Genomic DNA, 22,216 nt, shown 5'->3' with positions numbered 1-22,216 from the left:
AATTATTAGGTTACAACACAAAGTAAATTTTACAATAAAGTGTTAACTAAACATTAATCCACAACTAGACTTCATTACAAATTTCACTTCTCATTAGTGTCACAATCCAATATCACAATGTTTACACGTATCTCACAAATTAACGCATGTTCAACTTTACACTTATACTCAATCTCAATAACAATATTATAATCTCAAAACAACATGTTATTCTACAATTCATCACATACTCACAATTTGAATCATCATTTCATATCCTCAATATAACAATTTATATAAAAGACTATCACAACATGAGGACTAAAACCCCTCAAATAATATTACACAATTATATCAAAATCATAGGTCGAAATATACAAATATCAAGAGCACAATTTATCAAGCAATTTTCATTAGGACATCAATATTTTATTTATAATCATAAAGGAAAAATTGTAATTTAACAAACATCCCAAAATAAAACCCCAATTTAATCCCCTAAGGATCCCTACACATGTTCTCACTAATCCCCAACTGTGAATAACTCATCCCTTACCTCTAAGCGGACTCACGTGTCTTCCCACAACGATAGCGTCATCTCTAACGGTTCCCTAAGATTCCTCCAGTTTTTCCTTCGACTGCTCCGATAGAGTTCTCAAACGTCAGAGAAACGGAGAAAGGATTAAAGCCTCCATTTGGACTATCTTTATGCGATTCCTTTTTCTCCCTCCAAGAACATTGTCTCGCAAATCCCAACGGTCAAAGCGTGAGAAACTGAATTTCAAACAACATATCCAAATTTTACGACAATCCAACGGTTAACGAAACCGGGATGGTAGTTTTACCAAGACAGCTCTGGGTTTCTGTGGGAAAGAAAAATGCTACAATGCGAGGTGTATTTCTCTTAGCTCAGACGTGATATCAAAATTCCCAACGGTGAGAATGCTCGGAAATGGGTTGCGAACATTCTTTTTAAATTTCACGACGATCCAACAGTGCATGAGTCCGAGATCGTCATTTTTCTGAGACAGGTTTGATGGCCTGCGGGAAAAAGATAGGGTTTTGGGAGAGAAAGAGAGAAAAAACGGAATTGGTAGGCAGAGGAGGCTAGCATGTCGCTATTTATAATTAGGGGTATTCATGACCTATTATTTACTTTATTTTTTTTATTATTTTATAAAAAAAGAAACTCTATTTTATTCTCCATCAAATGAATAATAAAATGTCCTTCTTATTTTCTCTCAAACCATTATTTTATTATAACTATTTTTATTTATTTATTTAATTATAAAACATCATTATTCTCTAAAATTTTATATACAAAAAAAAAATGGGATGTTACACAACGCGCTAATAACTTCTGCAAAAGGTTTTCTCAAATTTCTATTCCAAATTGTGTTTCATAACTAATATTAAAAATATGTTTATTTTGAGAGTACAAAGTGTTAATAACCCAATATAATGGAATATTATTTTATTATGTATTAAAATTGAATCATTGGGGTCAATGTGATGCAATATAATTTCATTATGTATTAAAATTAAATCATTATGGTCAGCATGTACATATGTAAGAGGGGGGGGGGGGGGGGGAATAACAGCCTCCAATGACTCTCCAAATAGCGATTCAATTAATTTACCATATATAAAATTAATTCAAATGGAAAGATGACATGTGGTAACCTCATGTTAATCACGTAATTAATTCAATTGTAATTAGTTAATTCAAAGAATATGATTGATTCAAAATATATAGCAATTCAATTCTGATTGGTTTATAATAATTTTAATTTTGTAATGTTTAAATTGATAGTATAACATTTAAAACGCCTAAATTATGAGTATTTTCCTATACTAACAGAATATGTTCGTTAATTTGTAAATTATGATTATTCCCACATCCTAACAGGACATTTATGTTTTTTTGGTTGATTTCTAGTTGTGTAAAATATACTTTAAAATATGAATTTGATCGATTCAAAATATATAGTGATTCAATTTTGATTGTTTCAAAAAATATGATTGACTCTAGATAATTTCGTAATTAATCAAAATAATTTTTAAATAGGAAGACGACATGTGGTAACCACATGTTTTAATTTTGATTGATATCAAATAATAAATAATAAATACAATTGATTTTTTTGTATTCATAGGAACATATTTTTATATTGAATTTAATTATACAATAAATCAAATGTAATGATGACAAAAATATGATACGATGATTCAACAATTAATTACATGTATATAAATATTTAATGAATTGTTATATATGATAATCAATCATTATATGTTAATCAATGTAATGAAACTCATTATTTTTAAGATGATGAATAGTTGTATGTTACAATGATTTGATTCAATAACAATTAAAATAATTTTAAAAAATTAAATCAAAATAATATGTTAACTGTTACTATTAGCACCAACATTGAATAAATTAAGTAAATATTAATTTATTACATGTTAATAATTAAATAAATAAATTAATAATAACAGTTAAAGTATTATATATTAACCTTAATGATACCATAATTCAAATTCAAATTAAAAAATTTAAAATCTTGTATGATCCGAGTTTCAATTTTATAGACACAATAAACATAAAATGTGGAGGAAAAATCTTTAAAATTGTAACCAATGTATTCAAATAAGATCATAAGGGAAATTATAAATTTTTATTTTTTCTGGGTAATATTATTCAATAAATTTGATTATTTCTCCCGGGAAAAAATAGGGCAAAAAATATGTTATATAGTGTGAAGTAATTGTTTATATAAGAACAATTGTTTATATAATAACAATGTATCATTTTCGTCAAATGATTAATAGGCTTTCGCCTTGTTTCTCTACCTGTTTAAAGTTTACTTTGATATTCTAACTGTAATACACTAATACGTTAATCTTTCTCTCTTCTTTACTTCATTGAGCTTCTGGCATCCACTGGTAAAATAAGCTCAAGTGTTTATTCAATACGTAATATGAGGACTGTTCATGACCTTTTAAACTATTTAGTTCGAAATCAAGGATGGTTCACATAACTTTCTGATGCATCTTAGAACTAAGCAAAATCATTTCAAGTTTTGAGCTTAAGAGTGAATGCAACACACTGAAACCTTAACTAATTCTAAGCTTTAATTTACTATTTTTTTTTTCAATATCATCGGCTTTCGTATTTAATCAGTAGACAATTTATTTATACTCAACATATTTTTTTACCTACTTTTTTTTCCAGGAGAAGTAATCAAATTCATTGAATAAATAATATTACCCATAAAAAACCAAAAAGTATAATTTATATTTAGTTAAAACATAGATGTTTTGTAAAACTTAAAATTATTCCTGAAAATCCAAAATATTATGTGAGAATATGTAACATTATCTTATAGTGTCAATATTATAATAAACTCTTGGGTTAAAAATTAAAATCTTTACATCTCATGCTATCCAGAAATAACTATAAATTAAAATAGGAAAAATAAACAAAATGTAATAAACAAAATACTCTTCAGTATATGTGTCTCTCATTCATAAATCGGGTTGAGAAACCAAACTATACAACACATAAATAAAAATATTCAGTTGTGCATAACATATTGCATATATCATAATGGTGTAGCGGGTGAACACATAAAATGAGCTTCATGTAAGCATGCATGGCCATTAGTCATCCCGTGTTTTCTGATCCATAAGCTCCCACTGAAAATACAGTGGTCGTGTATTTTACATCAAATAGCAACTGGTCCAATCAAAATAATATATTTGTCCTTTACGTAATAAAAACAACATAGAACACCTTCTGTTTCAATTATGGGAGTGTAAAATGACGCCTAACTCATCATATCTTGGATCAAACTTTTCCCCATTACAAAGTCTAGGATCTTAACCAAGACACCCTGCACATAGAGAAGTTCTTAGAATAACATGCAACTAAAATGTATGAAATTAGGGCGAGAACATAAAGCAATGGATGATACTTAGCGGAGGCTTTGAATTGTGTATCAAAATGTGTTTTGCAATAAACGGATCGAATACTATTAGAAAGGACTATAGGATAACCAAGAACAAAACTCAGCAAGAAACACAGCGAACTCAATTTTGTTTATGAATTGATAACAAAAAAAAAGCACTGGGTACCAAAAAAATATATCAACTTCGTGAAAATGTCTTTAATCACATAGGTACAATAAAAATGACTTCAAGAAGACACTTTTATGGTATCTACTTCCAGGTCCATATATTTTATTTATGGCATCCAAACGTTTTTTGTTGGAAAGTGTTAGATTACAACAACAACAACAATAATAATGATAATAATAATCAAACAAAAAAAAAAGCACTGGGTAGCGTTACCTACACATCCTTACCCCATAGATGCAGTTCTGCAAATTGCTCACAGCATCTAGACAAAACAAAGGAAATATATAATAGATATTAGCATTCAGAACAACAAAAATGGCAGAAGATAATTTAATAAAAAAAGGGGGGAAATATAAAAATGACACATTCATTCTTCAACACATTCAGCACTGTCATTAGCCTGTCCCAGAAATCAAACAACACAAAATCATACCACAAAAAATTAGACAAAAAGAAATGGGCAAAAAATAGATAAAAATGGAACTTTTATTCATCCACACCGTCCTGTGAATCATATTGTTGCAAAAAATCAGCAACAACTCTTGTAGCAAAAATGGTAGAAGATCATTTTTTAAAAAAAACGAAAAAGAATAGAAGAGAAACAAAAAAAAAATCAGCAACAACTCTTGTAGCAAAAAATGACAGAAGATCATTTTTTGAAAAAGGAAATTAGGAAAAAGGGGGAAAATGACACCTTTATTCTTCAACACCTTCAATCGTTAGCCTGTCCCAAAAATTAAACCACAAAATCATATCACAAAAAATTAGACAAAAAAAATGAAAAAAAAAAGATAAAAATGGAACCTTTATTCTTCAACGTCACTCTATGAATTATATTGTTGCAAAAAATCAGCAACAACTCTTGTAGCAAAAATGACAGAAGATCATTTTTTTTAACATAAAAAACGAAAAAGAATAGAAGAGAAACAAAAAGAAATCAGTAACAATTCTTGTAGCAAAAATGACAGAAGATAAATTTTCTAAAAAAGGAAATTAGGAAAAAAAGGGAAAAAAGTGACACATTTATTCTTCAACGCCTTCAGCACTGTCGTTATGAACCTGTACTCATGTAGAAAACAAAATAAAGGCACAACACCCCAAAAAATTTAAGCTTTTGTGTTTACGAACCTGTACTCATGAAGTTTTTGAGATAAAAATCGCAATTTTAATGTGTTCTTTCACCTTCTCTACATACAACATGCCAAAAAATATATTGAACCATTACACCACCAAAAAAGGACGAAAACACAAAAAGTTGGGCATAGGAAGCAATGACCACGTTGGAAAAGGCTCAGTAATACAAAAAACTTTAAACTTTTGTATTACGAGAAGTCAGAAAACAAAATAAAGGCGAAACACCCAAAAAAAATTTAAGCTTGTGTGTTTACGAACCTGTACTCATGGAGTTTTTGAGATAAAAATCGCAACTTTAATGTGTTCTTCCACTTTCTCTGCATACAACGTGCCAAGAAATATATTGAACCATTACACCACCAAAAAAGGATGAAAACACAAAAAGCTGGGCATAGGAAGCGATGAGCACGTTGGAGAAAGCTCAGGAACACAAAAAAATTTAAACTTTTGTATTGCGAGAAGTCAGAACACAAAATAAAGGCAGAACACCCAAAAGAATTAAACTTTTGTATTACGAGAAGTCAGAAAACAAAATAAAGGCAGAACACCCAAAAAAAATTACTTTTGTGTTTACGAACCTGTACTCATGGAGTTTTTGAGATAAAAATGGCAGCTTTAATGTGTTCTTCCACCTTCTCTGCATACAACATGCCAAAAAATATATTGAACCATTACACGACCAAAAAAGGATGAAAACACAAAAATTTGGGCATAGGAAGCAATGAGCACGTTGGAGAAGGCTCAAGAACACAAAAAAATGTAAACTTTTGTATTGCGAGAAGTCAGAAAACAAAATAAAGGAAAAACACCCAAAAAAATTTAAGTTTTTGTGTTTACGAACCTGTACTCTTGGATTTTTTGAGATAAAAATCGCAGCTTCAATGTGTTCTTCCACCTTCTCTGCATAAATAAACACACGTCTTCTACCATTGTAGTTCAAGAGAGAGAAAGAGAAGAAAAAGAAGAAGAAGAAGAAGAAGAAGAAGAAGAAGAAGAAGAAGAAGAAGAAGAAGAAGAAGAAGAAGTGAGAAGTGAGAGAAAGGGATCAGCGCACAAATGAAAAAAAAAATCATACGGGTTTGACAGTAAAAAGGAGCAATAAGGAAGTAGGAAGGAAGTACCTTGTAGAGGAAACACACGTCTTCTACCATTGTAGTTCAACAGAGAGTAAGAGAAGAACAGAGGAAGAAGAAGACATGAGGAGTGAGAGAAAGGGATTAGTGCACAAATGAAAAAAAACATAGAGAAGGGAGAACATATTTGCTTTTCTTGGAAAAGTAATTTCATGAGAGAGAGAAAGAGAAGAGAAGAGAAAAGATAAAAAAAATATTAATTAATTATTTCAGGAAAGGAACAAACATATTTTTGTTTCCGGGCAGGACAATTGAAGTGGGAAAAGAAGGTTTGGAGGGTTTATTATTTTTTTATTGGACAGGTGTCAGCATGAGATACAACAGGCAGTGAGAGCCTTGTTTGTATATAAGATAGAGATTAGATTAGAAATAAACAAAAGAAGATTGGAAGATTTAGATTATATATATAGAAGGTTTATTTTATGATATAAAATAGTGAAATGGAGAATTAAGATTTAATATTATATGAATACTTAAAAAGTCATAATTTTTTAAGTATTAAATATTTTCCGTTCATGTTGGATTATAGGGGCTAAATTTAATCATTTCACTATCATGTAAGATATTTTCCTCTTATATGAGAAGGAATCAAATTACATCGGTGTAACTTTAATAATTATTACATCTTTTTTATAACTATATAAAATTTGATTTTTATTGATTCAATCGTTGAATTATATCGACATATTATGAAGATTGTGTTTGTGTCAAATTTTATCAAAATTGAATAACAACAACCAGAAAATAATCAAATGATTCATATTTTATTATATTCTGAAATGTTTATATTAGGTCAATTTTAATCTATATGAATAAAGTAATAAGTGAGTTTGGATTAATATGAAATTTTACAAATGTAATTTATGTGAAAAGAACATTCAATTTATTAGTCAATTGAAAGTTATAAAATAATGTAATATTTGTCAAAATTATACTGCCATAATTTAATCCGTCTTTCCTTTTTCCCTCTCAATATATATTAGATTTATATTAATTGAATTATTTGGAGGAAACCAACATAGGATATCAGGTAATGTCACCTTATAAAGTAAAACCTTATTCTATAGATTTATTTGTGTGCGCGCAGTAGATGTAGATTATGCTATAAAAACTATGTAAATGAAATTATCCAAAATTTTCTGATTATTACTCAAACCAAACGTGTAATATATTTTGTACATCCAATTTTTTTGAAATTTTATCTGTTGCAAAAAAACAAAATAAATTATTTATATTATATCTTCTTTTGATATAAAACTATTATTTATATTTATTTAAATATATTTATATGTTAAATTCAAAAGACTTTTTAAATAGCCTAGTTTATTTTTCTAAAAAAAATGTATCTTAGCTTATATTATTCTTTATTGAACGCCACTCATCAGGAGATAAATATTGGAGTTATTGATTATACTTGTTCCCAATAGTTTGAGTTATATAAGGTTAATGAGTTGTTTTTATCTTTTGTGGATAAAAAATGTAGTTAAGAAGAACTCAATTTATGTTTAGGTTGCGAAGATTTGGGATGTTTTGCCATTGTATGAGCCTGAGGTATCCAATTTGACAAGGGTTATTGACATCCTATATAAGAGTTATTGTTGATATTCTTAGTTGTTAAAAAATCAAATTATGAGTATAACTTATATTAATTAAATGACGTTCTTTTTACATCCAAATTGAACATGAACCTATTCTATACTTGGACATTACTGAAACTCAAATGATCAACTTACAAAAATCTTGGCAAAACCTTTTAAGAGGACCACAAATTCAATCTATTTATTCCAAGCTTAGTACATTCAACCTATATGCTCCAATCTGAGTCTAGGAATCTATTTCTAAGGAATTAATGTATAGATAGCTGAATAGACAGATTCATGCATGGCAACTTATTATTTTCCTAGGAAATCACATTTATATTTTCATTCCTCTTAAATATAATTCATTCAGAAATGATTATAAATTCTAATTTGCCGAATGCTTCTATACTCGAGCATTTCACCAAAATCCAATCTTAACTCTCGTAAATAAAAAACTAAAAAAAAAAAAGAAAATACAAATAACGAAGCAGCAGCAAGGCAAGAGCTACATAAAAATTACGATATATTTTTACTCATGCTACATCAAGCGAGAAACATACTAGCAATACTCAGTTCCTCAATTGTGTAATTAGTTGGGCGACTAGATAAGTGATACATCAGGCGGCAAATAACATGTTTTCAATGTAATGTATAATTACTAAAAATCCAAGCAGTCATGCTACGCTGTTGTTTGCAACATAAATGATTTATCTAGTTTGCACCACTAAAGTCCTTTCATAAATTGCATCCCCTCAAAAATAGCTTAGTCAACATCCATAGCTTGTTCATCAGTCGGATTGCTGGACCACAGCTTTATGGTGCGATCATGTGAGACAGTAACAATAGACCCGCCATCTGCAACCAATAACCACACAAGCTAAAATCAGAAGTCTGATTTAGTAGACAAAAAACTAAAATTGTCATAACCAACAATGCAAATTGCTAGGCAGTGCACAGGTTACTGGACTGTAGTTTTATGTTTTTATACTGTGTTACAGGAAACTGTTATTTAATAAAAAGCCTGCAAACAGTGCTACTGCAGCGTGCACAGCACATACTCTATTTCAAAGAACTCTTATTCTCAAGACTTGCACCTTAAGTTTCCAAACTTATATGCCATATGAAAAGGCTAATATATGCAAACATTAAAATTGATCAAGTCCTGGGCTTTCAACATTTTGACAAGATATAGAAAGCAAAGAATATAAAATAAAAAAACCTTCCCTCTCCTTTCATTTCCTTTAAACTTGTCGACACATCTTAGTCCATGGCATGTAGGAAGGAAATGAATGCAGAGGAAAAACCTATTAAACACACAAAAATGTCCCCTGCTGGAGTACATCAGCAAAGCTTAAACTAGGTTTACACTTTTTGAGTTTCATTGAATTTTCCATGAAATTCAGGACTACTCCAATCAACTAAGTTGGTTTACACTGATAATTCACAATTGCTCATCGGGTGTACCCATAAAACTCAATGCCACACATAATTTGTTTTTATCAATTCACTACAACAAATTATCCAGATATATCATTAGCCTTTCAAAACACCCATTAGTTACTATTTAATTCATTTGTGATTTGTGGAAAGGACACTGGTGCAGTGAAACAGACACATCAATCACATAATGAAATAGCACACAAGGATAAAAATGATATTTTGAATCAGAGCCATGTATGTGTAATTCCTTTCTAAGATCGAAATCCTACCACCAAGAACATCCACAGAAGTAACTTTAGCTTCATGCCCAGATAGTGTCTTCACAGGCTTAAAGTCACGGCCTGACCAAACCTGCAGTTAAAACAGAAATATAAATAAGTATACTTTCTCTTGAACAAAATGTTGCTTTAGGTAGAAATAGAATGTATACCTTAGCAGTCATGTCATATGAGGCAGTTACCAAAAAGTAACCTTCGTGTGGCTCAAATTTAACTTGTGATATTAAATTAGAGTGGGCAGGAATAGTATAAAAGGATTTCTTCTTCCTCAAATCCCAAATCCGACAAGTGTTGTCTTCACCACCCGTGGCTAGATGATATCCATTGGGTGAAAAACTGATGCTGAGAACCTTAAAATGAATTACAGTTATAGTTAGCCTTACAAAATGTCAAGTGTAAAATCATGATCTTGATTTTGAATGAGAGGGCAGGGTTGATCTTTAATGTCTTACCGGTTTGACATGACCTTCCAGTGCAAGAATACTTCTTCCAGTTCGGAGGTCCCAAACACGAGCCAGAGAGTCTAGTCCACAAGATGCAGCTAATGATCCATCATTGTGGAAAGCCAGACCATATACACTTCTACTATGGCCTTCTTGAAGAAGCAACTCGTCTCCTGTTTCTATGTCCCATAATCTCCATGTCTTGTCAAAGCTAGCAGTACCCAGGTACTTCCCTGATGGATGGAAGGCAATGCGGGCAAGACGGTCTAGATGACCCTCAAATGTCTTCAGTAGAGATCCTTGATTCCAATACTTTGCTGTTCGATCAGCAGAGGCAGTTGCTAAATGATCATGAACAGGAGAATAAGCAACATCAGTAGCACGCTCTGTGTGACCCTTGAAGATGGAATGCTTTTTTATTTTGGGCATGCTCCACAACTTGGAAGCTCCTGTCAGAGAACTACAAATTGCAAACAATCAGTAGTAGATTAGAATGGTTTCACAAGGAAAGGAAGAATTAAAAGTAAGGCTTAAGATGCGCAACTTGCAACAACATACCAGGTAGCAAGCCATTTTCCATCCCTTGAGAAGGAGCAACCAGAAAGTGGTCGATCATCTCCAATTTCACTGAATTCAAGACTCAAATTCCCAGCCTGCTTCAATGCCCAATCCATCTCTGCATCCATATCTTCATCTGGATCATCCCTTCTCCTCTGTGCACGTTGAATCCGTAATGCTGCCCTTGCCAAAGAATATTTAGCAATATAAATTCTGGAATCCAGGAGAGCCTTTGACCCTTCAGTGTAAAAAGGATACTGCAGTTCTTCCTCAGCCTCATCTTTCGAAGCAGAAGCCACAGCCTCTTCTTCCTCATGAGCTTTCATCAGCTTCTCCAGCTGACCTTCTGCATCCAGCTTCGCCATAATCATCCGCAATCTGTCCCGTCTCTCCATCTCCCTCTCACCAAACAGAGTTATAGCTTCACCAAGATGTCGAAGGCGAGCTCGCACGGCCATATCATTCGTAGGAACAGCAAGAGCAGCAGCACGCCTCTTCATCATGAGCTCCTGCATTGCCTTTTCCTGCCGCTCTCTCACCAGTCTACTCTCTTCCGATATCTCATACTCCCCACCCCCTTGGTTAATTCTTGCATTTGAATCATCATTGTCTGAATCAGAGTCACTTGATCCAACCTCGCCATTTTGTGGCACAGGTGGCCTAATGACAGGTGACCGAACTGGAAGCGGTGCCAGTGGGCGAGGCGGAGGAATTGCAGGAATTGGAGCTAAAGAAGGTACAACAAAAGGTGCAATAACCTGTGGAATAACAGGTTGCATAGGATCGGGTAGAGATGCATTAACAGAAGAAACAGGATCTTGACCATCAGAGGCAGATACTGAGGGTTCTGCAGTAATAGTAGATGTGGTATTTTCCTTCTCTACTTCCATGATTCTTACCCAGCTGAAAAGGATAAAAAAACAATACTTGAAAATTTTACACTGCAAAATGAAATTCAAATAGTCATCATTACAAACAAAAACAAAATAGCTACACAGAAAAATTAAATTACATTGTCAAATTGTCATGTCTTAAAAGAAACACAAGCACAAAAGTGATGAGGGTATATAATACAACCACAAAAAAAAAAGCATCTAAGAATAAAAAGTTCCAAATATCATAGAATCTATAGTTAGGGATGCATATGGATAGGATTGGCAATTGGCACAATACCAAACCAAATCCATTTATAAACCAATTATAAGTATTGAATTTTACAACCAACCCATTTTCATTTCAAAACTGGTTTGGTTAAAATAAAAAACTTAAACCAGTTTTTAATAAATAAAAAAATCCAATTGTAGAACCAGTTTTGATCATTGTGTAAAACAATAAGACAACCACAAAGGTATTGTTAATTACTGTGTTGTATCCCAAAACTAAACTAGGCCAGAGAACAGAGCACAATTTACCTATTGATCACATTTAGGATAATTCAAGAAACAACGCAGAAAAATGCATAAAAATTGACTAACTAGTGATTTTTCATATTTCAGACATGTTACTCAATCTTTGACTTTCCTTCAGTACAAATGGTCAATTCTCTGTCTGAGACCCCAATCAAAAAGAATTTTATTCACCGTATCAGTGGTAATGCATCGAAATAGAGGTTTATTTGACAACGACTGGTGGGCTAACCCATTTGGCCCTAACCCATGTGGGCTAGGGCCAAAATGGCCCACATATATAAATGGCCCATAGGGCTTAGGCCAAATGGATTAGGGCCAGCCCATGGGCCAAACCACTATTATATGAAGATGGATTGATGAGAACCATTCACTATGCCAAATGGATTAATGGCAGTGAGGGACCTAATTGCATTAAGTTGAAACCTGTTAAATTGAGCCATAAAACATAAAGAGAATGAAACTTTTTTAATTGCATTCACCAAATCTTATATATACTGAGTACGAGAACCATGAGCATAAAGAGAATGAAACCTTTTTAATAGATTAAAAGAGTTTTATACAAGACATCTATATGCAGAAATCTAGAAAGAAAATTGATTCGCTATATTAAACAATCTTAAACAATCAAAATTACATGCTACGAGACCCAGTCTAATACAAATATCCATTCAAGCTTTCCATCAGACAAATAGTGTGCAGTTAGAGATTTCACTGAAATTAATAATACACCGCGCGGAACGACAATTATTAGTATATCGCTCTCTCATTGAGGAGGATCTTATATATCAAAGCACGAACATAAGCATAGGTAGCATAGTTAGTTAGACCACGAGGCTGGACCAAATAAAAAGAAAAAAGAAAAAGAAAAGAAAAAAATAAAATAAAGATTGGAACTGAGAGAGGATAGAAATGTACCTGCAACTTAGTCTGTTGTGAACTATTGAAGAGAAAGAAGAAAAGTTGGAAGGAGCTATTTGTTTGTGCTTGTAACTAAGGCGGAGGAAGATGAAGGAGACTAGAGAGTACCTTCGATGCTACTGCTCGCAAAAGATGGAGTGAAACAACACTTTGAATTCGAAACTTGGGGAATTACTTCCTGCACCCGCTATATTGCATCCTGCACTTCCACAAAAATACCTAAAGGACAAAACTACCTTTCTTTCTTTAATGGTCAGCACCCCTTGGCCCCTTCCCTCACTGCACAACCCTAGTCGTCAAACCTCCAACTACCACCGCGCCCCACCCACTACGGCACCACGCACACCAACACACCATGCACACCAACACGAATCGATAAAATTAAATTTTAAAAAAGAAAAACGTAACAAGAAAATGCAAAAAGAAGAAGAATGTGTCTTGTTGGGATATTTGATATTCTTATATATATATATGATACATCTAAATCTTTCTAATCTACCCGTCAAATTTTTTTTTCTAATCTAATTCTTTATTTTTAAATTAGTCGGTAACCCGTGCATACACACAGGTCTTTCGCTAAATGATTTTCGATGAAAGAATAAAAAAAAAAGATATTTTAAAAAGATAAAAAGACTAACATTCATATTAAAGAGTTCTATATAGTAGAGTAGATTGATTGGCAAATTGATAGAACATAAGCATAAAGATGTTGCAAACAAAGATAACTAACATTGTTTTCCAAAATAACAAAATAGATTGAATAACAACTGTAAAACCTAATCTATGTCGTGTTGGATCGAGTGGCCTCAGAATAATTAAGAAGGGCGGATTGAATTAATTATTATTGGACCCTTACTAATTAAAAATCTACCCTTCTTAGACTTTTACTATAATGTTAAGAAAGTAAAGAACAGGAATAGAAACTTAATCAAAAGTAAAAGCGATAATTAAAGTGCACAGCGAAAATTAAAGAGTGTAGGGAAGAAGAAGACAAACACAAGAGTTTTGTACTGGTTTGGCAACAACACGTGCCTACATCCAGTCCTTAGGCGACCTGCAGTCCTTGAGATTTCTTTTCAACCTTGTAAAATCCTTTACAAGCAAAGATCCACAAGGGATGTACCCTCCCTTGTTCTCTTTGTAACAACCAAGTGAATGTACCCTCCACTTGAACTGATCCACAAGAGATGTACCATCTCTTGTTCTTAGTTAGAACAACCCAAGTAGATGTACCCTCTACTTGTACCACAAAAGATGTACCCTCTAATGTGTTAAGACAAAGTTCTCAGGCGGTTAGTCCTTTGAAACTTTGTGAAGGGGATACAAAAGATATCTCAGACGATTAGTCCTTTGAAATCTTTTGTATAAGGGAAAGGAAAGAATCAAAAGAATTCTCAGACTGTGTCATTTTGAATTCTTTGACAAGGGAGAAGGGAGACACAAAAGAATTCAGGCGGTTAGTCTTTTGTTCTCTTGGAAAAGGGAGAAGAGAGACACAAAAAGAATTCAGGCGGTTAGTCCTTGGCGAATTCTTTTTGGCAAATGGAGAAGAGAAAGAAAAAGATGAATAACACACTTTTGTTTTCAAGGTTTGGAAAACCAGAAAACTTAAGAAAGCTTTTTGCAAGTCAAGGTCTTACTTTTATAGACTCTTCATGTCTGGTCAAGAAAATCATTAGAAGAGTTATAACCTTTAGAAAAACCTGAAAACCATTGGAAGAATTACATCTTTTGATTTTTATTCAAAACTTGTCACTGGTAACCGATTACCAAATCCTTGTAATCAATTACACAAAGCTTTTATGAAAGGATGTAACTCTTCACACTTGGAAGAATTACATATCTTGTAATCGATTACACCATTTTGAAATCAATTGGAATGTTGCAAATTCAATTGAAAGCTTTTGAAATCAAACTTTGTCACTGGTAATCGATTACAGGAAATTGGTAATTGATTACGAGAGAGTAAAAACTTTGGTAACTTAGAAAATTTTGAGAAAACTCTTTTTGAAAAACAAAATTGTGCTATGTTTGTTTTTTGAAAAATCTTTTGAATACTTCCCTTGTGAAGTCTTCTTGATTTCTTCTCTTGAAACTTGAATTCTTCTTCTCTTGAATCTTGAAATCAAACTTCTCTTGATTCTTGAATCTTCTTGATTTCTTCTCATGAAACTTGAAATTATTCTTGAACTTGAACTTGTTGACTCAATCTTGAAATCATTCTCTTGGGCTTTTTGTCATCATCTTTGTTATCATCAAAATAATCTTGAATCAACTTGATTCATCATCATGAAGCTTGCTTCTACATGTCGTTGTCGTCCCAATCTATTGCGCGTCTAATAACAACTTCCCATATTTTTTCGTCACGCCTATAGTAGAATGACAGTTCGTCTCCATGGCTAAAATCACCTTCTTGAAGGAATTTATACCAAGGCTGAACGATATACTTATCACCAATCCCCTTGTCAAGCATGATTACATTCCATTGTAGTGGAGGTTTGAATCTTCTGAGGATTGTCATGTAGTCACCACAGTGGATTAGACATTATGTGACAGAGGGTGGAAGTTGCTATAGGGAAAAAAGTTAGGCATTGAAATTAATATTTGTATAGAAGATATAAACGGATATGAATATTTTACCAGTGGATATGGTGCCCCTAGCATTGATTGGGTGATTTCATAGGTCCAAATATGTTTCGACATCTTTTGCATGTCTGCTGGTGTAATGGTGGAGTGAAGTGGAGGTCAAATTTTGAGTAGTGGTCACAGGCTAGGAAATTTATGATTATTGATTCATAAATCTGCAATTTTGTCCTTAATGTTGTTAGGCCATCAACAAAGAAAAGTTTGTCCTTGTGTTGCCTGACTCGAATTTCATAGCTAGCCCCATCATATTTAAACTCAATGAATTCTGGATAATTTGGTTCCCATTGTCGTTGATAAAAAGCTGGTATCTCTATGGCGTCCTGCAAGGAAAAAAAACTGTTTTAAAAAGGAAAGACAATATGAAAAGCAGGAAAGGCAAAAGTATGGAAATGAGGCATTTGATTTTACTTTGTCACAATGGAACGCAGCTTTAAATTGCAATATTAATGGTTGTCTGATAGCAAGGAATCTCAACTGCAGTGCAATGAAAAAAAGAGGAGTTACCATTTAAAGAACATGTATATTGACCAATTCGATTGGGACAACATAATACGAAGCAAGGTGACAAAATTAATGTCTGCAGCCCTAAATTGGGGTGTTGTTGCAATGTAGTAGTAATTGGATTTAAGAGTTCTAAATTAGGATAATCAAAATAACATAAGAGAAGATACATATAATATAACACCTAAGAAGTTGAATCCAATACATGAAAATAAGCAATACAGAACATGTGTAATTCATGCAGAGTAACGGAAGTAAAAGATCAAACCATGGGTCAATGGATTGAAGCATTGATTAAATGGAAGAAAGTTTGAGAGGACAGAATCAACATTATGAAAAGAACATAACAGAGGATTTATATAACCCAACAACTCAGAAACTTAATACAATACTTGGAAATAATGGTAATAGAACCCAACAAAATGCAATAGACACTCAAAAAGTTTTAACTTAATGTTCTTTTTGTTTTGTTTAGGCTGCAACATAATGGAACAAGATACTGATAGGCTGTTTTTGCATACATGCATACTTGAAATGTTATTGTAGACGACATGCTAGCTAGGGTTCATTGACAGTGGCAATATAGTAGCATCAGTTTAAATTATTGGATAATTTTCACTACTCGTTAGCAATGAACAAAACTAAATTATTATTTAAAGAATTTAATAGTGTTGGTGGTGTTAAAGAATGCTTATTTCTTACTATCTATTTAAGAATACAGTATCAGAACCACTGGAACAGGGTTTTGAATTAGTATCAACAAAATGTCAAAATAGAACATGCATTGCCATAAAAAGACAACATGCATGCAAAAAGTGTGAAGGGAAAAAATATGGATTTAAACATTGCTAATATCTAAATAGTAAGGTAGATGATAACGTAGTATGTAAGAAACCTAAGACAATGGGTGGAAATAAACGAAATAGAAGGCGAGAAAAATGGATTAGGGGTTTGGCACATGAAAGAAGGTTGAGTGAGACAATCATGGATTCAAAGCTAGAATTGTTGAATATGTCTGTCCTAAATTGCAAGTGCAAAAGTCACAAATACAGATGACAAGATGTTCAATTTTGGTTCGGGATATCGATGAAAAATGTAAGCAAAGGCAAGGAAAAAATCACAAAATGAATACACATCTAGGGAGGTATTCGGTTTAGACTTACCTTGCTTGAGGCAGTTGATGAAGCGGAACTCATGGTGGCAGTCGCGTTGAGAGAATGATTTCCTTAGAGTTGAAGTGGAGGTGGTAGAAAAAGGAAGTGTGGTTTGATGGTGTGAGGTAGTGGGTGATGGAAGGGTCATTGCTTTTCAGAGGCTGTAACTAGCGACAAGTTAAGTGGTTTGGGAACTTTGGAGCATTGAATGCTACGTCTAAAGATTGGACGTGAATGGGCAGAATAATGAGTATGAAGGTCCGTGGTGGTGGAGGCAGGTGAAGAGGTTTTTTTATTGCTGAATATAACAAAGATTTTGACACAATTTTTTTATTGTTTTAAATACAATTGCCATTATCAAATTAATGACGTGTCTAATGCTGAAATGGGTAATGATTTGGGAGACATAACATTTTGTATGGGTAATTGATCATCTAACAAAAGAGAAATGGTTCTACTAAAAGAGTAATAATAAGTGTATTATCCATGAATAGAGCCACAATAACATATAGAGTTCATTTGCTAAATGGTAGTATTTAAATTGAGATAAGTATTTTAGTTTTTTTTTGTGCAATTTATGAAAGAAATGGTTAATTTGGAGTTTATGAAAAGGGATGCAAATTTAAAATGCAACAAATAAGAAAATGTGCTTCATAACGGAAGAGTGGTTATTTGAAGTTCATGAATTATAGATTGGCTCATTTGATGATGTTTTAATTGTATATCAGAGATCATATGAGTAAGAAGCAAATACAATTGTGCATATAATTAAATTTGGAATCGTTAATAAATTGGATTTACCTTTTATTATTTGTAAAGACCTCTTTGAAAACCACATTGGTGGTTGAAGTCATTTTTTTTTTGTTCTGATCATGTATTCAAATTCGAAGTCCTTTCTTTGACTTGACCCTTGATAATGCAACATATAATTGGTCATGTGAAAAAACTAGTTTTGGCAAGTAAAGTCCAATGAAGATAGGGATTGTCCTTGGGATTTGTTAATCGTCATTGCATAAGAAAGCATTATTGGAAATTGTCTCCTCAATAGCTTAAAAGGCCATGGTGACTGTGTAGGCGACATAGACATTCGTGGGATATAAACATGATCTCCGATATTTGTCCCATAAATTATGTCAGCTGCAATAACATGTTTTGCTAGCCTTGTGACAGTTAACCTAGTACCGTTACACAACCCTTGAGTTTGGTCAAAGTTCCTTAATAGCATTATAGGTGTTCCAATTTTGAGTTTGAGACAATTATTGGGTAAGCCAGATGTTGTCAATGAATTAAGAAATTCAGTTGTGAGTGAGCGGAAATGACAACTTTCAATGGTTTCGGATTTGTCAACTGAATCAGAACTCAGATATTCCATTTGTTCACCTATCAATATTTTAGACATAAAAATGCAAATTCATCAACAAAAAATGTAAAATCCAGCAAAGTTGACTAGAAGATGAAAAACACAATAAGATAATTTAGTATATGATCACCTGGTATCAATGTAAGTATATAATCATTAACTTGTTGTACTGTTTCATTTGTAGAAGCTAATATTGCTTTGGATTGGAAGTATTCACGATCATTGTGATGATGACATAGATCTGGGAATGTAGAGCTAACTATACTATGAATAGGATCATTATATTATGTGGTTAATAGTTCCTGTGGAATTTCAATAGTAGCATAGCCATCATTTTCATGTCCAATAATATCATCACCAATATCTATAATCCATTGTGCAAAAGCCACAATTTCTTCTTGATATGTTGCTTGCATGTTGTTTTGTAAGCGCATGTTTTTTGTCAGTCTCAAGATCTGACAATGATCCAATAGATAAGAGGAATTAATTGTTGTGTTAACAATATCAAAGCAGCTGCCTCTTGAAATGACTGGCAGGATCTGCCGGAAATCTCCACCAAAGACCATTACTTTACCTCCAAAGATTTTATTGTCCTTTGAGTTATGTTTGATGATATCTCTAAGGTTGTGATCAAGTGCCTCAAAAAAGAATTTGTGAGCCATGGGTGCTTCATCCCAAATGATCAGACTCGTCTGATTTAATAGTTCAGCTAATTGAGTTCCTTGATGGATATTGCAAGTTGAGTCTTCAAAAACTGGAACTAGAATTTTGAGTTTTGAATGTGCAGTTCTACCTCCAGGCAATAACAGAGAAGCTATGCTACTAGAAGCAACCATAATTTCAATTTTATTGTCAGCTCTTAGTGAACTTGCAAGTGTTTTCCAAATGTATGTTTTTCTTGTACCTCCATATCCATAGAGAAAAAACATACCACCTTCATCTTTATTAACAACTTCAACAATCTGGTTGTAAATTGATGCTTGTTCGTCTATAATTATCGATATGTGGTGTTAGATTTAAAGAAAAATGAATCCAGTTGAAGTACTAATTTGTAGATGAGAAAAGCTAAGAAAGAAATGGACATAATAATTTTCATAGGCATAAATTGCTCTGTAGTTAATATACCTGTCATCTGAGAAAATAGATGTTCAAACTCTGATCTAAGTTCTTGATTGTTGTAATTGAGTTCAGCTAATATAAGGCTATTGTCTAGATAGGTTGGGAAATTCACATCTTCTGGATATGGCATTGAAGGATAGTCTCTAAGCGATCTTTGATTTGCTTGCAACAGTTGTTCAATTTCAAGAAAGACCAGATTTTGAAGAGTCCTATCATCAAGCTATAATGCTAACACACAAAAGGGAAAAAAAGTCAAATTATGTGTCGCATCAACATTCATTTGTGTCATGGGAAATTATCACTAACCTGGACTTGTTGATGATTTTTTCTAATTATAGACAATGTCATCAGCCATCCAATGCCAAGTTTGGTCCCAAACTTGTTCAGGTTTGTTCATTGTTGCAGTTAAAAGTAACAACACAAATAGCTTTCTTATATAATGTGCTGAGCCCCAATCTTTTGCTTCTTTGATTGCCTCAATGAATTCTTTATCATCTTGCAAAAACCCCATAGCAAAACATGCTTCTCTATATGTAGGATACTGAACATTATCAACTGTTCTTAAATCCTCAAATGAGGTAGGTCCTTTACAAACAGTAAGCATCATCCTCAAGTAAAATAATTTTCCTATAATTGGTGGGACCCATAGTAATCTGCCAATGGTGTAGCCTTTCTTCCTAAGGTGCCAACATCTTTTCTTCTGATTGTATACAAACTTAGAAACAAATTCTGCATAAGTTAGATTTCTTCCTTCAACAGAATTTTGGTTGGTGTTCATCCATGAAATAAACTTTGAATCGGAGATACTTTGCTTAGACAATACATCATCAATATCATCATGGTCTTCGTAGACAACACTATGTTGGCCTGGAAGATGGAAGTGCAATCTTTCAACAACAGGTTTTCTGCCATGTATTGGAAACCCAAAGATTCTCCAAGTAGATTCACAGGGACATATGTATCTGTCGGGAAGATAGATGTAGTTGTTAAAACAATACTGGTAAGATAAATTAGAGATTAATTTTTAATAATACCTGCAATCTAGATATTCTTTGATCTCATCATTATGAGTGCTACCATTGTGAGTTGGATCATTATCATCATGAATCAAAACAACAGTTACTCTATCATATCCCTTGTTGATGTACTTAAATAAATATTTGATAGAAGTGCTTTGGTTACACCATTCAACATTGATATATGCTTGGTATTTTCTGAGCAATCTTGGATTGTAAGGTACAATATACTTGTGTCATACCCTAATTTCGTCCTGGGATTATTATTTGATGATATACAACCTTTGATTGGCCGCTTCGAGATACTTGGCGCCCTTTGTTGCACAATATGTGAAGTCCCGAGACATGCCGAGAATCAAAAGGAAGCAGGCTTACGCGATTCGTGAAAATTCCGTACTGTGACGGAAATCGAAAAGAGGTGTTTTGCGTAATCCGTGAGTTTCCGTAACTTCTTCGAAAGCTAAAAAAGAGTAAATACATAATCCGTAAGGATTCGTAACCTTGCGGAAGGGAAATAAGTATCGTTACGAAATTCGTAAAGTTTCGTAACGTTACGGAAAAATAATTACCAAAAAAATAGAAGGGGGGTGCATTTAGTAAAAAGGGGGTACAAATAGCAATCTGGCCCACTTGGGCCTTCCAGATCCTTCCTCCAGAAGGTTGTTGCTTCTGGAGGAAGCAACCTTGCTCGCCTGGGCGAGCTATGTGGCAAGCTCCTCCCCTATTTTGCTATAAATAGGGGGAGGAGTGAAGAAGAAAGAGGTTCAGCCTTCTTGGCACTTCTCTCTCTCTCTCGAAATTGCTGAGGAAAATTATTTCCGTGAAGAAAATCCAAGCCGAGGCGCTTCCGTAACGTTTCCGTAACGTTTCCGTGAGTAATTACGCGAAGATTCTCGACCGTTCTTCAACATTCATCGTTCGTTCTTCGTTTTCTTCAGTCTTCAACGGGTAAGTACCTCAAACCGAGCTTTTCAATTCATTCTATGTACCCGTGGTGGTCCACATTTTGTTTCATGTATTTTTATTCTCGTTTTCATTTGCTTTTTATACCCCATTTTGACGTGCTTAAGCCATTTATTTAAGTCATTTCTCGCTTAATCTAAAAATAAAATAAATTTCCACCGATCGTTTGAATTGTATCATCCGTTAATTTCGGTTAAAATGAATTCTGACCGTTCGGTCGTGCCGTAACCACGTTGGAAATCAAAAAAGAGGTAAAATAATAATATAATAATCAAAAAATACCTTTTAGTAAAGTAAAGCGAAAAATCAATCGGACGTTTTCTCTTTGGGATTTCTCATCCTTAATTGAATTGACTAATAACTAAAGTGAAACTAAGGCTAAAATCAAACTCGCCTAGTCAAGCTCGTCCACAAAAATAGGTTTTTGAAAGTTTATCATTTC

At 33.2% G+C, this 22,216-nt stretch overlaps 1 protein-coding gene across 3 annotated transcripts; it reads right to left on the bottom strand.

The window, feature by feature from the left end:
- Positions 1-8,475: 8,475 nt before the first annotated feature.
- Positions 8,476-13,450, bottom strand: LOC100800927 (U4/U6 small nuclear ribonucleoprotein PRP4-like protein). 3 transcript variants are annotated; one of them, XM_006575204.4, is made up of 6 exons: positions 13,013-13,450; positions 10,689-11,629; positions 10,140-10,590; positions 9,840-10,037; positions 9,679-9,760; positions 8,476-8,824 (listed from the first exon to the last, which is right to left on the bottom strand). In XM_006575204.4, the coding sequence occupies exons 2-6, from the start codon at positions 11,576-11,578 to the stop codon at positions 8,733-8,735; spliced, it is 1,713 nt and encodes a 570-aa protein (XP_006575267.1). In that variant the 5' UTR covers positions 11,579-11,629; positions 13,013-13,450; the 3' UTR covers positions 8,476-8,732. The 3 variants fall into 3 exon arrangements, with proteins under 3 accessions (XP_006575267.1, XP_003519096.1, XP_006575268.1); XM_003519048.5 differs by having other exon boundaries at positions 10,689-11,591; XM_006575205.4 differs by having other exon boundaries at positions 10,689-11,591; positions 13,124-13,438.
- Between the last annotated feature and the right edge of the window lie 8,766 nt (positions 13,451-22,216).

Source organism: Glycine max, chromosome 2 (assembly GCF_000004515.6).
Source record: "Glycine max cultivar Williams 82 chromosome 2, Glycine_max_v4.0, whole genome shotgun sequence".
Taxonomy (NCBI): Eukaryota; Viridiplantae; Streptophyta; class Magnoliopsida; order Fabales; family Fabaceae; genus Glycine; species Glycine max.
Note: the sequence above shows the minus strand (reverse complement) of the source record. Positions and strands in the feature narration are given on the sequence as shown.

Bases quoted from the DNA above. Each gene is read 5' to 3' on its own strand.
- LOC100800927 (XM_006575204.4), bottom strand. From the start codon at position 11,578: ATGGAAGTAGAGAAGGAAAATACCACATCTACTATTACTGCAGAACCC. The intron at 10,591-10,688 runs GTATGTTGTTGC...TGCAATTTGTAG, and splicing joins GGAAAATGGCTTGCTACCTG to TTCTCTGACAGGAGCTTCCA. The intron at 8,825-9,678 runs GTAGGATTTCGA...TATTGGTTGCAG, and splicing joins TTCTGTGGATGTTCTTGGTG to ATGGCGGGTCTATTGTTACT.